Here is a 16,427-nt window from a genome sequence, read left to right as displayed (position 1 = left end):
CTGCTCCAGCCACATTCCCTCATTTCATGTTCATTTCTCTCTGGCCCTGAAGCCCCTTCCTTTGCTTCCTTCAAAGATCCCTCAAACCCAAGCTCCTTCGCAAAGACTTTCCTGGCAGAACTGTATCCCTCTACCTGCTGACCAGATACTAGATGCTTACTCTATGCTAGGCCCTGTGCAAGCTGTGGGACACAAAAGAAAACATCCCTGTCCCCAGGGAGCTTCTGCATGGGACCCTGTTAAAATCCTACTCAACCAGGCCGGGCGCGGTGGCTCACGCTTGTAATCCCAGCACTTTGGGAGGCCGAGGCGGGTGGATCACGAGGTCAGGAGATCGAGACCACGGTGAAACCCCGTCTCTACTAAACATACAAAAAAAATTAGCCGGGCGTGGTGGCGGGCGCCTGTAGTCCCAGCTACTCGGAGAGGCTGAGGCAGGAGAATGGCGTGAACCCGGGAGGCGGAGCTTGCAGTGAGCCGAGATTGCGCCACTGCACTCCAGCCTGGGCAACAGAGCGAGACTCCGTCTCAAAAAAAAAAAAAAAATCCTACTCAACCTCAAGGCCCCTATGGGGACATCTTTTTGATGAAGCCTCTCCTAAGATGTTCATTCCCAAAGGCCCTCACCGCTCTGCATACCTGTGTCCACCATTAGACCGTGAGCTCCTTGGGACAGAAAGCGGGTCTTATTTATGCCTATAAAATTCAGAGCCCAGCCCTGTGCCTGGCACCCAGCAGAAACTCAAAGAAATGACTGCAAGACACGACAGTGCTGTGAACAACGCACGTGGCTATGGAACACAGAGAAAAGTCACCCCCTTCGGAGGGGTGGGGAGAAGGGGGTCTCCAGAGGGTGTTCCATTTGAGCTGGTTCTGAAAGTTGAAGTCGTTCACCAGATGGAAGGGAGGCGAGAGGCCACTGGGTTGCGTGGAGCAGGACAGGACGGTGCGGGGACAAGCAGGGATGCCTGAAAGGGCAGGCGGGCTGCTTGGAGAAAAGAAAGCTGTCTGGTGCAGTCACTTGGAGCAAAGGACATGAGTCACTTCCTGATCAGTCTTTCATCAGCTTTCGCAGCCTCACCCCGAGAACTCCCTGCCCCTCCAATCCTCACCATAAATAGCACCATGGCTTTCACTGATCACAGCATCGAGCCCCGGTCTTGCTGACGTCAGGGTGATGGCCCTGAAAGGGGGACGGGACCAGCTGGGGCTAGTCTGAAGGAAGACACAAGAGAGCACCTTGAGAGACAGGGTCAGGGGCCTGAATGAGGGGCTATGGAGGGTTCATACAGCCCTGGAGAGCACGGGCTACTGTGTTGGCAAGTGCTGGAAACACCTGCGTGTCCCCCAGGCACCACGGCAGCTCTGAGAAGAGGACTCTGTGAGGGGAGGGCGGAAATGGGGAAGCTGGGATACAGAGGACCAGAGAGAGCAAAAGGGGAGTGTCTCGCCCCTCCCAGGGGCCTCGTTCCTATGGCAACGCTCCCAATGAACCTCTTGGAAGAAAAAGCAGGAGAATCGTCATTGCTCCCCAGGTCTCAAATGCAGCGTCTCACCCTCCACATCTGGCTCCGGCCAAAGCCCTGAAATGCCAGGGCCAGCAATGGGGAAGGCATTCTGTGTGCTCTGGCCCATGAGTGAGCCTGGCATGTCCCTCCCATAAGGCCACCAAGATAAGAGGCCTAAAGAAAGGCTCCCAGGAGCAGCCTGGCTGTGCTAATCACAGCGAGTTCCGAGGCCATCTTCCCTAATACCTGTCCGCAAGCCCCGAATTATCATCGGGAGGGAGAAGGAGTGCCTCCTTCAGACACAGCCTCCCTTGCTCCTTCGCTGAGAGGCTGCCCCAGGCCAGGTTCAAACTCCATTCCTTTGGCCCCCACCACCTGGGTGCCACGCTCACTTGCTTTCCCACATTGTTTACAAAGTTCCTTTTGCCTGGCAGCCACCAGGCTGGGTGTGGGGGACAGTGGGCAACATAACTGGAGGCCTGTCCATGTGAGGCATGTAGCGTGGTGAGTGAGGCAAACGGCAGCCAAGGACTTGCAGGAGCATCTGATTACGCACGGGGTGAACGCCGTGAGAACATCCCAGACGCCGTGACGGGGAGGGCGGCAGGAGATTGGGGAAGCCAAGCAAGGCCCCGGGGAAGCTTCGTTTGAGCTTCGGGCTGAAGGATGAACTCAATGTGGAGTAGAAGCAGAGGCTATGCACGGGCTGCCCCTCCGCCATTCCATGTCTTAGTGGTCCCTGCAGCCCCAGAACCAGCCCTGGACAGGGACCTAGCAGGCCCCTAGCAACAGGTGGTGGCTGCAAGAACAGAACCCAGTGTCCCTTTCTGGAGAGGAAGGACACCATACCTGGAAGATGAGAGGGTGATGAGGCCAGGTGCCCACCTAAGGTTTCTGTTTTTTATTTTGCTTTTTTCTTTTCCTTTTTTTTTTTTTTTTTGAGACAGTCTTGCTCTATCACTAGGCTGGAGTGCAGTGGCACAATCTCGGCTCACTGCAACCTCCACCTCCTGGGTTCAAGTGATTCTCCTGCTTCAGCCTCCCGAGTAGCTGGGACTACAGGTGTGTGCCACCACACCCAGCTAATTTTTGTATTTTTAGTAGAGATGGGGTTTCACCATGTTGGCCAGGATGGTCTCGATCTCTTGACCTGTGATCCACCCACCTCGGCCTCCCTAAATGCTGGGATTACAGGTGTGAGCCACCACGCCCGGCCAAGATTTCCTTTCTTTAAAAGGAAATCAGGCAGGTGGGGCAGGAGTGGACAGGATGAGGGGGCCCCGCCAGGAGTTGGTGTTCATGACCCCTCCGTGTGTGTCATCAGTATCCCCACTGCCGATGCTGGCTGGGGCAGGAGCCCTGGTAGAAGGTATGGTTCCTCTTCCTCCCCATTCCAGGAGCCCACGGGGACAACCCACAGCACACTCTCCCACCTCTTCTTTCTCCTCCTCACTCGGGGCACCTACTATCCTGCAGGCTCCAGGGAACAAGAGCCCAAGTGAGGCTGCCAGGCGGGAGGCTGCTGCAGGGGACCAGGTGAGTGAAGGTGGGCGCTTGGCCAGCATGGCGGCAGAGAAGGGGGCGAGAAGTATTTGGAACATGAGAGAAAGGAGAGCCAAGAATGCAGCCAAGTTTCTTTGGCCTGAGCGAGAAGCTGCTGACACTGGGGAACCGCAGCCTGACGATGAGGGGCAGGCTTAGGAAGGAGCTTCAGTGCACACAGCTACTGCCTAAAGCTCAGCTCCAGACACTCGAAGTTTGAGGCCTCTATGAGACACCCAAGGGGAGCCCTGGTCTGGGGAGTCTGTAGGGTGTCTTGTCTTGAACTCCTTTTAGTCCAAATAGGCACTGGAATATACCAATTCCTTTTTTTTTTTTTGACACAGAGTCTCGCTCTGTCACCCAGGCTGGAGTGCAGTGGCACGATCTCGGCTCACTGCAATCTCCGTCTCCTGGGTTCAAGTGATTCTCCCGCCTCAGCCTCCCGAGTAGCTGGGATTACAGGCATCCTCCATCATGCCTGGCTAATTTTTGTATTTTTAGTAGAGACAGGGTTTCACTGTGTTGGCCAGGCTATTGTCAAACTCCTGACCTCAGGTGATCTGCCTGTCTCGGCCTCCCAAAGTGCTGGGATTACAGGCATCAGCCGCCGCACCCAGCCCCAATTCTTTAAATTGGCCAGAAGACTCTATATCATGCATCCTCAACAGGGGCGATACTGCCCCCAGGAATTTATTCTTGCAGGACAAAGCATCTTACTCTTTTTACTCTGTGTATACAGACTAAGAATAGCAACAGACATCCAGAGTACCTGTGGCATTAACATTTCATGGAGGGGTAATGATAACTGCAGGTTGAGAAACGCCACCCTGGGTGACGGGGTCTGCGCTCCCACCTGTCTCCAGCTCCTGCCCCACACTCTCTCCCCATGGCTGGCTGGTCTCTTCTCTCCTTAACTCAAGCGTCTGCTCAGACATCCCTCCTGAGAAAGCCCATCCCTTCCTGATCGCTGCAGCTACGATGGCCTCTTCCCTCTCTGGCCCCATGCCCTACTTGATGTTTTTGAGCCCTTCTCTTTACAATCCTATCATGTATTTAGTCATTTATTTGTTTACTGTCTGTCTTCCCTGCTGGAATATAACTTCCAAAAGAAAAGACTGTCTTATTCCTACATAATCCCCGGCCCCGAGCAATGCCTGGCACACAGAAAGTGTCTGATGCATAATCGGTGAGTGAATAAAGGAATGAATGACAGAGAAAGATAGCACTCTAGCCTACGGGAAGTGACTGGGCTTCAAAGTGAAATGAGTGGCTCACGCCTGTAATCTCAGCACTTTGGGAGGCCGAGGTGGGCAGATCACTTGAGGTCAGGAGTTTGAGACCAGCCTGGCCAACATGGTGAAACCCTGTCTCTACTAAAAATACAAAAAGTATCCGGGTGTGGTGGCGGGTGCTTGTAGTTCCAGCTACTCGGCAGGCTGAGGCACAAGAATTGCTTGAACCCAGATGGCGGAGGTTGCAGTGAGCCGAGATCGCGCCACTGTACTCCAGCCTGGGCGACAGATCGAGACTTAGTCTCAAACAAGACAAAACAAAACAAAAAAAGCAAAGTGAAATCAGGCACAGACCTTTTTCTGAGTAAGAAAAAAGTCTCCAGGACTGTGCCAACCCTCCATAGCCCCTCGTTCAGGCCCCCAACCCTGCCTCTCAAGGGGTGCTCTTGTCTCGGTATCTTTTTTCAGACTAGCCCCAGGCTGGCCCCATCCCCTTTCGGGGCTGTCACTGTGAGTTCAACAAGACCAGGGCTTGATGCTCTGGTCTCCTTTAAGACACCCCTGGCTCATGTTTACTTCCCAGATTTCATGGAGGCAAAGAAGCCAACACCCAACAGTGTGGCTCCCGGCACTGTGCTGGGGACACATTTTGGAAACGGTGGCACTTCCGCGGCCCCAGTGCTATGAAGATCTTTTGGCAGCCTAGGGCCAGACAACAGAGCTCCACACTGCCTGGGTACTTCCTTCCAGGGGCCCTGAGTTCCAGAAGCTTCCTCAGTCCCTACCCCAAAGTCCCAGAGAGGAAGACAGAGCACCATTTCATCGGCCGCTTCTTCCTCTGGGAGTTTTCATTGGAATGCCCTCTCCACATCACTCCTCAGGGAGGAAATGAACGCCCAGGCAGGCAGAGCTGTGAGGTATGATAGGGGTGTCTGGGAATCCCCCACACGCTGCTGGGATAGGGGTGTCTGGGAATCCCCCACATGCTGCAGGGATAGGGGTGTCTGGGAATCATGCGGCCTCCCTTGATGCAGTGGGACCATCTGGCCAGGAGCCTGTGGGGCCCTGACTCCACACTAGGGCAGGACCAGTGTTTGTTTTAGATAAAACCAGACTCCATTCAGACAGTCACAGGCCTCAGGAGCCCCATCCTGCGCTGGGGGGAAGGGGTGCTGATAAAGGAGACGCCTTGCTCTACAGAACAAAAATAATTCCACCACCACCACCGCTCGCAGCGTCTACAGCTGTGCTGCTGTCACAACCTCACCCTGGTCCCCTGAGGCGGATATCACCATCCCATTTCAGAGACAAGGAAAAAGAGATCCAGGTGGGTGAAGAAACTGGCCTATCAAGACAGAGCTAGTGGGTAGCATGCTGGACTTCTAAGCCTTCCTGAGAAAGTGAACTGCTTCCTCTGTAGATGGGCATAGGCATGGCTGTGTGTGCATATTGTCCTGATGATTCCACAGTGGCTGTTATCACACTCCATTTGCAAGTAAAAGGTTGGGTAACTCGTCCAACATCGCAAAAGTGGCCGCGGCCAGGACTGGAGCCTAAGCCTTTTCTGCTTCCCTGTCCTTTCCTGCAGGTTGGCTCAGAAAACCGGAGGTGAACCTGAAGCAGCCCAGCTGGCCCTAAGAAGCCCTGGACACTCCTTCCCATCCTCGCATTGTTGAGTCAACGCTATAATTTGAATGTCTGTGTCCCCTCCAAAATTCATGTTGAAACTTAATACTTAAGGAGCAGTTTTAAGAGGTGGGGCCTTTAGGAAGTGATGAGGCCATGAGAGCTCTGCCCTATGAATGGATTAGTGTCTTATAAAAGGGCTTGAGGGGGCCAGGTCCCCCCCTTCAGTCCCATATGCCATGTGAAGACACAGTTCATGGTGCCATCTTGGAAGCAGAGAGCAACCCTTAACAGAGACACTGAATGAGCCCGTGCCTTGATCTTGGACTTCACAGCGTCCACAACAGTGGGAAATAAGTTTCTGTTGTTTATAAATTATCCAGTGTATTAGTCTGTTTTCACGCTGCTGATACAGACATACCCAAGACTGGGCAATTTACAAAAGAAAGAAGTTTAATAGACTTACAGTTCCACGTGGCTGGGGAGGCCTCACCATCATGGTGGAAGGCAAGGAGGAGCAAGTCACGTCTTACATGGATGGCAACAGGCAAAGAGAGAGAGAGAGGCTGTGCAGGGGAACTCCCGTTTTAAAACTGTCAGATCTTGTGAGACTTATTCACTATCACAAGAACAGCACGGGAAAGAGCCGCCCCCATGATTCAATGACCTCCCACGGGGTTCTTGCCACAAAATGTGGCAATTGAGGGAGCTACAATTCAGGATGAGATTTGGGTGGGGACACAGCCAAACCATATCATCCAGTCTGTGGTATTTTGTTACAATAGCACAAACAGCCTAAGAATCAATCAATCCACGTAACCATTCCCCAAACAGGAAGGCAGCACCTACTCCTGTAGACACCATACTAGATAGAAAGCATTCATGATATAGATCCTGTCCACAGATGGCTTCCTTCCAATATGTGCAGGAAGATGAAACTCAATTAGACAGCAGGTATTGGGAAAATATGTCAAAATAAAAATACAAGCGATGTCACAGGGTGACATGATTAACTGCCACATCACCGACATGGACACATTTAACGCTTTTGGAGTATTGTGTGTCTATCTCCCAGGGCGACCGGAAGGCAGACTGCTAGTTTTTTCTTTATGGAATCTGTGTTGCTTGAATTGTCACAATGAGCACGCATTGATTTTTTGGTATGCATTCATCTTATAGTATAAAACACAATAAAGCAAACAGGACAGGGACACACAGTGTAATTGTAGCTCAAGCCTAGAGAGGCCCTTTGGTAGCCACGGAAGACAATGGAGGCAGCAGGTTTGAGAAAAGTCTTGGAGGCTTTGGAGGGGGTGGTGTAGGCACTCTAGCTGGTGGAATAATACGAGCTATAAGCACAGTTGGAAAACCCAAGGCAGGGCCAACTCTAAGGGCTGAAGGGCCTGGCTGCTTCCTTCCTCTGATGAAGTGAGGCCACCTACTCTCATCTCCCCAAAACCTATGAGGACAGCCCACGCTGGCCACTTGGGGGAGTGGCAGAGTGAGGTGCGAGGCATCTGTGTGTCGTGCAGCTGAGGTCAGCATCCCCAGCTGGCAGACTGCCAGGTCATGCCACGGTGGCACCTGGCCTACCTAGTTCAGCCCACCTGCTACAGAACTGCCTGGACTGCCTCTGAGGAAGCTAGCATGAATTCACCTGGCAGAGAAATGCATGGCTTGCCCAAGGTCACACAAGCAGATGGTGATAGCTATCCTGCCGGACCGGCTGACACAATCCACACTGGCACTCTAAATGTCCCTTCTCCCCTGTCTGCCTAGAGGGAAGCCCTCCCCTCAGCAGGTCGGAGTGGCCTGGGCACCTCCGGCTTGTTCCCGTGCCCATCAGCTCTGGCTCCCTTCTGAGGCCTGCTGGCTGACCCCTTTGTCTTGGAGACGCTGAACCCAGCCTGGCCTTAAGCCCCAGAATGCACTGGCCCACACTCCTGCATTTTTTTGTCACCCACTCACCTGCCATCTGCCTCTTGAGGAGTTTCCATGTATCAAAGTCCCAGGTATCAAGCCCACAGGTGAGGGGCCGTTTCCAGACTAGTTCCGAGGAGTGAGCCCTGAGGGAGAGGACCCCAGGATATGCCTTCTGGGGAAGCCCCTAGTCAGTATGACATGGGGGTGACCCCAGCTCCTGTGTTCACTGGACAGACTGGGGCTTGGCTGGCCTGGGCTGAGAGCTCAGTGAAGCAGCCGCTGGGGAAAGGAGGCAGGCGAACCGCACTTCTCAGCTGCTCTCCCGGCCAGCAGTGCCGACCCAGGGCCTCTCCCTGCTGAATCTGACAGTGGAGTTAGTAGAGAAAGAATACAGGCTTTGAGGCCCCACAGCTCTGGGTCTAATGCCAGCCTCATCATTTCCTAGGAAATACATTTCCTTCGTATTCATGAGTCTCATCTGTAAAATGGGCAAATACAGCCTACTCCATGAGTTTACTATGAGAATTCAATGAAATAATACAAGTGAGATACTCAGTGTGTTGTACTCTGCACCTCCTTCCTGATAACTGGGTCCACACACCAGTGCTTCTCTAATAAATAAGCAATAATGACTCTGTTCTTTGCCCACCCAATTAACCCTTAGAGCATCCCTACTAATGAGCTGAGTTTCAGTTAGTTCCCACTTTATAGGTGATGAGCCGAGGACCTAAAAATCTGGGTGACCTCTCTGCAGTCATACAGCTTGTTTGTAAGAAGTCTGGGTTGGAACTCCCCTAATACCACCAAGGAGGGCAGCTGTGCTTTGCTGAGCACCTACTAGGTGCCAGGCTAGTATTCCAGTGTATTCTGGTGCTGAGCACTTTGAACCATCCCAGGTAAGTCAATACTCACAGTAACTGTATGTGTTAGGAGGCATCATTATCTCTATTGTACAGATAATGAAACTAAGTGGGAGAGAAGCCAGGTCACTTGTCCAAGGCCACACGGGTGATAAGCAGCTAGCACACTAGGACTGCTTGACTTCAAAACTCTGCGGTCTGGCCTCCTGGTATCACCAGACCCTGGCCTCGGGGTCAGGGTTGAATGCATGATTCTGGGTTGTTCCATGGCCCGTTCGATGCAGCTCCCCACCCACGGCTTGATCCTCAGGAACACTGGGGATGGACTCAATCTTGGCCCAGACCTAAGGCTCTCCCTATGAGAACTAGCCCCAAAACCAGTCAGATCAGAACCCACACGATGTACAAGAGCCCATTCTGGGCCTCACTGGGAAGCTAGAGGGCCTGTCCACTGTCCTGCCCCATCCCCTCTAAATGCTAACTGCTCCTCAGAGAGGGAGCCTCTCACCATTTTGGACTGGTGGTATGTCCTTGACAAAGTCACTTAACTTCTGGGAGCCTCAGTTTCTGCATCTATAAAATGGGAACAACAATTCCGAAGTCTGGGGTTGTGAGGATTAAGGAAGCAATGGCTCTAAAGAGCCTGGTACAGTGCACAGCATGTGACGGACATCCGTGTCTCTCCTTCCTTCAGGCCCTCAGGCTCTGTGCCCCTTGCAGGTTCTTGCAGGCACTGCGGAAAGGGAGCTATGTCTGTCCCTTGTACCTGAAGGAGGTGGCGTGGGACAGGGAAAAGGGCACACAACCAGGCATCAGGCAAGTCTCAGCTCTGCCACTCACTAGCCTATCATGAGGACCTCTCCAGATCTCGCTTTCCTCATCTACCAATGGAGTGAACAACACCTTCCCAGCTTCCACCCTGCAGGATGAAATGGGATGGTGTCTACAAAACAGCTCTGTAACCTGTCAAATGCTGTGCAAAGGTCAAGGGTGAATCATAACAGTAACATCAATACAAACAGCAGCCACCACAACATGCCAGGCCTAGGCATGGCTTATATACATTTAAATGTATTTCCCATTTAATTTTCAAAATTCAGAGGAGGCATGGTTCCCACTGTACTCATGAGAAAACAAGCCAAGGAGGTGATGTAATTGACCCAAGACCTCATAGTAAGTGGCAGAGTCCGGATTCGAACCCAGGTCCTGGTGAGTCTGAAGCAGAGGAACTGACCCACCTTGTTATACTACCTGGACTATGGGCCCTGCCAAGCCTCCAGCTGTGATGTTAGGCACTGGAGAAGGGACGTCCTTGAGTTCCAGTCTTGCAATGACAGACATATTTGCCTTTTAAGCGTCTGGTTCTAAAATGAAAAGCTGCGTCCTCTTTCAAAGGCACTTTGGTGGCATAAGGCAGGCAGAGGGACATCTCAGACTGGGGCTTTGCTGCTTCGGACATACTGAGCTTCAACCCCACCTCCATACACACCACCTTGCTCATCCTCAGGAAGTTAGGCCGAAGGCAGCTGCTGCTACTGCTGCTTCAGGAGCTGTCCGAGGCCAGGAGAAAGGGTGGGGGTGTTTTACCTAGTGGCGGCTCTGCCCTGTGGGGCTGGGGCAGGAAAGAAAGGAAAGGTCTCCTTCACATGGTTTGCCTACTTTCCCTGTAATCTAAAAGACTCAGTTGCCTTAAATTGATAATTGTCCATTTAGAATCATTTCCTATCTCTTAAGATTTCTGTCCCTTTAAGAAGTTCTGTCCCCTTTTGGGTATCTTCTATTGTACCTACCTTTGAATATCTTAAAGTTTTTTATAACAATCAGTATTTGTTGGATCTAGGTTCCGTTGTTGATGGCTAAATTGATTGGCTTTTCAGAATGCAGCCTCTCCCAGCATTTAGGGTCCCAGGATGGAGCAGGGGACAGCAGGAGAGGGAGACAGCCATGGTCCCAGCTGTGGGAGGGTTAAGGTTGGCAGCTTTATGGTACAGCACAGGTGTCGTGATTTCACACTGGAGGAGGAGCCCAGTGGGCAGATGGGAATTCAACAAACATTAACTAAGGATACAGCTGCAAACAAGACAACATGGAGCTCTAATCTGAGGACAAAACCATCAACACGGGTGAACTACAGGTGCCCAAGGCCTAGTGAAGTGCAAAGAGAACTCTGACCAGACGGCTTATTGTGCAAGCCTGATCACTGTGAGGCTAAGGATGATTCCCGCCTACACTGAATAACTAATTCTCTGATAAGTTGTTGTTAGAACTTTCACTGGATCACAACCTTAGGGTTTGATCTAGTGTGTTTGGTCTCGATCCCTTTTGCTCACAACTTTCAAAACTCACAGTCAGTACTAGTCAAAAGCTACGCCAAGCTTGAAGCCACAAAAGTAACGACCACAGCCACCAGTTCTTGTGTACACCATACATGCCACACACACCATGCTAATGCTTTACACATGTGCTCTCTAGTTCTCAAAACCGACTCTGTACCTTGGGTCTTACTAGTCTCATTTTACAGATGAAGAAACTGAGGTTCAGAGATATGTGACTTACTCAGGATCATACAATGAGTGAGGGCAGACATTCTAACCCAGCTTCACCTACTCCCAAGTCTATGGTCTTCCATTCTGCCAGGCTCCTCTTTTCTTACTTTTTAGACAAGAGTCTCACTCTCTTGCCCAGGTTGGAGTGCAGTGGCGTGATCTCGGCTCACTGCAACCTCTGCCTCCCAGTTTCAAGCGATTCTCCTGCCTCAGCCTCCCAAGTAGTTGGGACTACAGGTGCATGCCACCATGCCTAGCTAATTTTTGTATTTTTAGTAGAGACAGGGTTTTGCCATGTTGGCCAGGCTGGTCTTGAACTCCTGGCCTCAAGTGATCCACCCACCTTGGCCTCTCAAAGTGCTGGGATTACAGGTGTGAGCCACCACGCCCGGCCCATTCTGCCAAGCTCCTCCTTTAAGCAGGCGCGGCTGGGAAGCTGGCTGGGCCAGCTGACAGCCCCTGCTGTGGCCCATTTATTGGTCTCCATGCTGGATGCTTACCGAGGAGGTGTTTGATGATTGCCTGGTTGTGTTCCCAGAGGTTGCTGAAAGTCCCCCAGCGTGAGTGGCCATCAGGGACTGGGTTGGCCTTGATCCAGCCCCCACAGGCGTAGTTGAAGAAGTCATGGCAGGGGTCCACTGTGGGGTCCATGGAGCTCAAGATGGAGCTGGTCACTGAGACACAAGCTTCGCTCAGGCACACAGAGGGGGATCCTGGAGGGGTTAAGGACAAGAGGCCAGTGAAGGGCAGGCAGGGAAGAAGCAGGGAGGGCAGAGAAGGGGGCTTCAGGCCCAGGGGCCACATGTCCCACCCTGGCCCTGACCACACAGGTTTGGAACTGGACGGTCACTAGACCCCTACAGAGAAATGATTTCCACCCATTTACAATTTGCTGGCTTATAACACAAGACTTCTATTCAGCTGTCTAAAATCCTTCCTGTGGCTAAAAGGTACCCAGAACCCAGGTGTTTCTCTTAATCAACCTTTTCCTCCATAAATATTCATTGACTCTTTATTATTCCTTGATGCTCAACAAATTTATTCATTCACACATGCATTCATTTATTCAGCACGATAATGACTATCTTCCAGGTTCTTTGCTGAGTATGGAGTGCATGTGTGTGCATGTGTGCGCCAGCATGAAAGTGTGTGCCCGTGCGTGTGTGTGCGCGCGCGCGTGTGTGTGTGTGTATAGGGTACTGGGGTATTGGGCATAAAAAGGCAGAGTCCTTTAATCGAAGAGCTAACAATTCAGTTGGGGATATACACATAAATCAAAATGGAACAATAGGAGAAATGTCTGTCCTCCTTTCTACGAAAATAAACTGAACATTTACTATGTGCCAAAAGGGTGATGTAGACAGTATGGATGACAGGACATAGGAAGGAGGAAAACCTATTAGAAACGGAAGGAGGAAATAGGAAAAATCACTCCTGCGTACAAGCAGGAGAGTGAGTGACCTCAAGGAATCCTCAAAAACCCAAAGGCTATGCCGGGTGCAGCGGCTGACGCCTGTAATCCCAGCACTTTGGGAGGCCGACAATCCCAGCTACTTGGGAGGCAGAGGCAGAAGAATCGTTTGAACCCGGGAGGTGGAGGTTGCAGTGAGCCAAGATCTAGCCATTGCACTCAATCCTGGGGGATAAGAGTGAGGAGACTGGTGTGCCAGAGGCAAGAGGAAAGGGCCAGAGCCCTGCCTCAAGGTTGGCAGCTGAGCTCTCCCAAAGGACCCAAAGCCTGGGTGGCCTGTGCAGAGGCCTGGCCTAAGGCAGCAACACGAAGCTGACTGTGCAGGACAGAGAATCACAGGCCCAGCCCTATCGTCCATCCACACAGGCTGTGCTGATGACCAAAGGGACTTTACTGAACATCGCTGTGCACCAGGCACTTTGCACACATTCAGGATCTCATTTAACTCATTACAAGTCATCAGATGCAGGCATCACGTCCCTAGTTAAAGATGAGGAAACTGAGGGAGTGAACGGAACAAGGTCGCCCAGCTATGTGGGAGGGTGGAGAGCTGAGAGCTGGGCCCAGGCCTGTCTCGGTCCAGCCATGCCAAGGCTGTGTTTTTCTGCTTTCCTTCCCCGCCTCTTTGCCAGTCAAACCAGGGGCTGGTGCAGCCTGACTGCTGAGATCCGTTTCCCCACCATACAGGGAGGCAGTGAGACAGGGTGGACTTTGGAGGCCACTAGACCTGGGTTCAAATCCAGTTTTCTACTTTTGCCAGTGGAGCTTTGGGCAAGTGACCTCATCACTCTGTGCCTCAGTTTCTCCACCTAAAAGTTAGGAAGAAAGGTAGGACCAATTTCACAGATTTCACAGTGATGATGGCCATGGCTGGGCACGGGGGCTCAGCTTCCTCGAGTCTCAGGGTCTGAAGTTTCAGGCCAGTCTTTAGAGCGCAGCAAAGAACGCACGAGCTAGTAGGGGCAGTGTTCACCTCACTCAGGAACATAAGGCCAGTGGGCAGAGGTTCATTTGTGGAATTAGTAACATTTGATGACAAACACAAAGTCCTTCAGATGCGTGGCTGACAAAGGGCTCAGAGCAGCCGTACAACAGCAGGAAAATCAGGGTGATCTGACTTTGAGATAATCACACAACAATTAAAAATTATTGTTCACAGCCGAGAGGTGTGCCATAAAAAAAGTATGGAGCCATTACGCATGAAAACAGAGAAAGGCAATGGTGGGGGTGATGGTGCCATTTTAAATATCTCTAAATCAAATCGTCTTAATCACAGTTGCATGCTCCGCTCCCAAACTCGGGGAAGGCACCAGAATCTTTATGGGGCAGGGAGAGAATTTCCATGTAGTTTGAAAGAGCCTGTTGAGTATTACGATATAACTCCATACTTAGAGAAGGAAAAGAATACCTATTGTTTTCACACATCAAACCACAGGAAGGAAAATTTTACAATATCTTGGCTGGTGGAGATGCCCAGGAGACAGGCTGAGAGTGAGCCTAACGCGGGAAGACGCATCAGAATCTGTGTGACTGTGTCTGTGTGTGAGAGAGAGACAAACTGATTAATTAACTGATTAAGGTTTTTGCTGTTATCACACAGGGACTTGGGTTTAAAAACAAAACAAGAAACTAGTCCCAGAAGTCAGTCTCAGAGGCTGGGCTCAGTGGCTCATGCCTGCAATCCCAGCACTCTGGGAGGCCGAGGTGGGCGGATCACCTGAGGTCAGGAGTTCGAGACCAGCCTGGCCAACATAGTGAAACCCCATCTCTACTAAAAATACAAAAATTAGCCAGGCATGATGGTGGGCACCTGTAATCCCAGCTACTTGGGAGGCTGAGGCAGGAGAATCTTTTGAACCCGGGAGGTGGAGGTTGCAGTGAGTCAAGATCACACCACTGCACTCCAGCCTGGGTGACAAGAGTGAGACTCTGTCTCCAAAAAATAAATAAATAAAGCAGTCTCAGAGGTTGAGCTCTTCACTAAGTGCCTACTTTGCTGGACACTGGGCTAGGGACCTACGAGGTGCTTAAGGAGCAATGGCTTGATTATTTAACTATTTAATGGTTTGCAGAAACTTCATGAAATATTCCTGGCCGAGGAGGTGCTTCATGCATTTTGATGACTTCATGGTTTCCAGGCCCCCTCATCTAATGCCCCGTCTTCCTAGGGAAACCTTCCTAGACCCCCCTCCCTCTCTGGGCCCCTCAGCGGCCTGGGTGCCTGCTGTGCTACTGTGCTATGTCACGACCACCTCCTTGTCCACCTCTCCTACCAGAATGTGAACTTCAGGGCAGGCCAATATCCTATGCGTTTTTATATTTCCATTGTCTAGCACTGTATTTGGCAACTAGCAGCTGTTTAATACGTGGTTTTTTTTTTTTTTTTTTTTTTTTTTTTGAGACAGAGTTTTTGCTCTGTCGCCCAGGCTGAAGTGCAGTGGCACAAGCTAGACTCACTGCAACCTCTGCCTCCTGGGTTCAAGCAATTCTCCTGCCTCACCCTCCTGAGTAGCTAGGATTACAGGCATCCAACACCACGCCTGGCTAATTTTTGTATTTTTAGTAGACACGAGGTTTCACCATGTTGGCCAGGCTGGTCTTGAACTCTTGACCTCAGGTGATCCACCCGCCTCGGCCTCCCAAAGGGCTAGGATTATAGGCGTGAGCCAGTGCACCCGGCCTCAATACGTGTTTTTGAATGAACAACCAAATGAATGAAAGGCCTTATTCAGCACTTGTTCACCACCTGCAGAGGCAGCAAACATTTCTTTCCTTTGGGACATGCATGATCAATTGAGAAAGCAGAAACATCCTAGATTTAATTTACAGACACTCATCTGTACAGCCTGGCCTCAAAACTGTGTAGAATGCTTTCTTTAAAATATGTTCTTGGAGAACGTATTGTTTGTTTCGCTGCCTCTGTTTGCAAAGCACCAGCATGTTTCTGGAAAGGAAGCATAGCAGGAAGGTAGGTAAAACTGTACTATGTGCCCAGACATTCCCAGAGGCTGGCCTTCAGAATCATCAGAAGATTTGCTTTTTTTTTTTTTTTTGAGACAGAGTCTTGCTCTGTCACCCAGGCTGGAGTGCAGTGGTGCCATCTTGGCTCACTGCAATCTCTGCCTTCCAGGTTCAACTGATTCTCCTGCCTCAACCTCTCGAGTAGCTGGTGTGCACCACCACAGCCACCTGAGTAGCTGGGACTACAGTTGTGCGTCACCATGCCTGGCTAATGTTTGTATTTTTAGTAGAGACGGGGTTTCACTGTTGCTCAGGCTGGTCTCGAACATCTTGACCTCAGGTGATCTGTCCATCTCGGCCTCCCAAAGTGCTGGGATTACAGGTGTAAGCTACTGCGCCCGGCCAGATTTGCTTTGACTGGCCTGATGTTTGCTCAGATGTGGCCGGCACCAGCACCTGCTCCTGGGTAATGAGGTTACTGTTAATATCTGGGGTGGCCACTGCTTTCTCAGGTGGCTCAGGGGTCACCTGATCCTCTGCCCAGCTCCACTCCAGGGGAAGAATGTTCCTCTCCCAGGTCCAGGCTGGAGAAAATCCTTCTGAGACCCAGAGAGGGACACAACAGAGGCAGAAGCAGGATTCCTCCCAAGGGGCCCTGCTGGGCAATAACAACAGAAATGTTTTGGGTCTGATCATCAGGAGCTGGCCCGTGGGGACTCCCTCCTGGTTTCTGGTGAAGACGTATCTTGGGAGCTCCG

At 51.4% G+C, this 16,427-nt stretch overlaps 1 protein-coding gene across 7 annotated transcripts in view; it reads right to left on the bottom strand.

Moving 5' to 3' along the window:
- ECE1 (endothelin converting enzyme 1) overlaps positions 1-16,427 on the bottom strand; it is a 130,027-nt gene that overhangs the window by 45,439 nt on the left and 68,161 nt on the right. For all 7 annotated transcript variants that reach the window (XM_055262691.2, XM_063631655.1, XM_055262692.2 and 4 more), the window contains exon 4: positions 11,738-11,950. In XM_055262691.2, the coding sequence (XP_055118666.1) occupies positions 11,738-11,950 (213 nt within the window). The remainder of the gene's footprint in view (positions 1-11,737; positions 11,951-16,427) is intronic.

This window comes from Symphalangus syndactylus, chromosome 22, assembly GCF_028878055.3.
Source record: "Symphalangus syndactylus isolate Jambi chromosome 22, NHGRI_mSymSyn1-v2.1_pri, whole genome shotgun sequence".
Taxonomy (NCBI): Eukaryota; Metazoa; Chordata; class Mammalia; order Primates; family Hylobatidae; genus Symphalangus; species Symphalangus syndactylus.
Note: the sequence above shows the minus strand (reverse complement) of the source record. Positions and strands in the feature narration are given on the sequence as shown.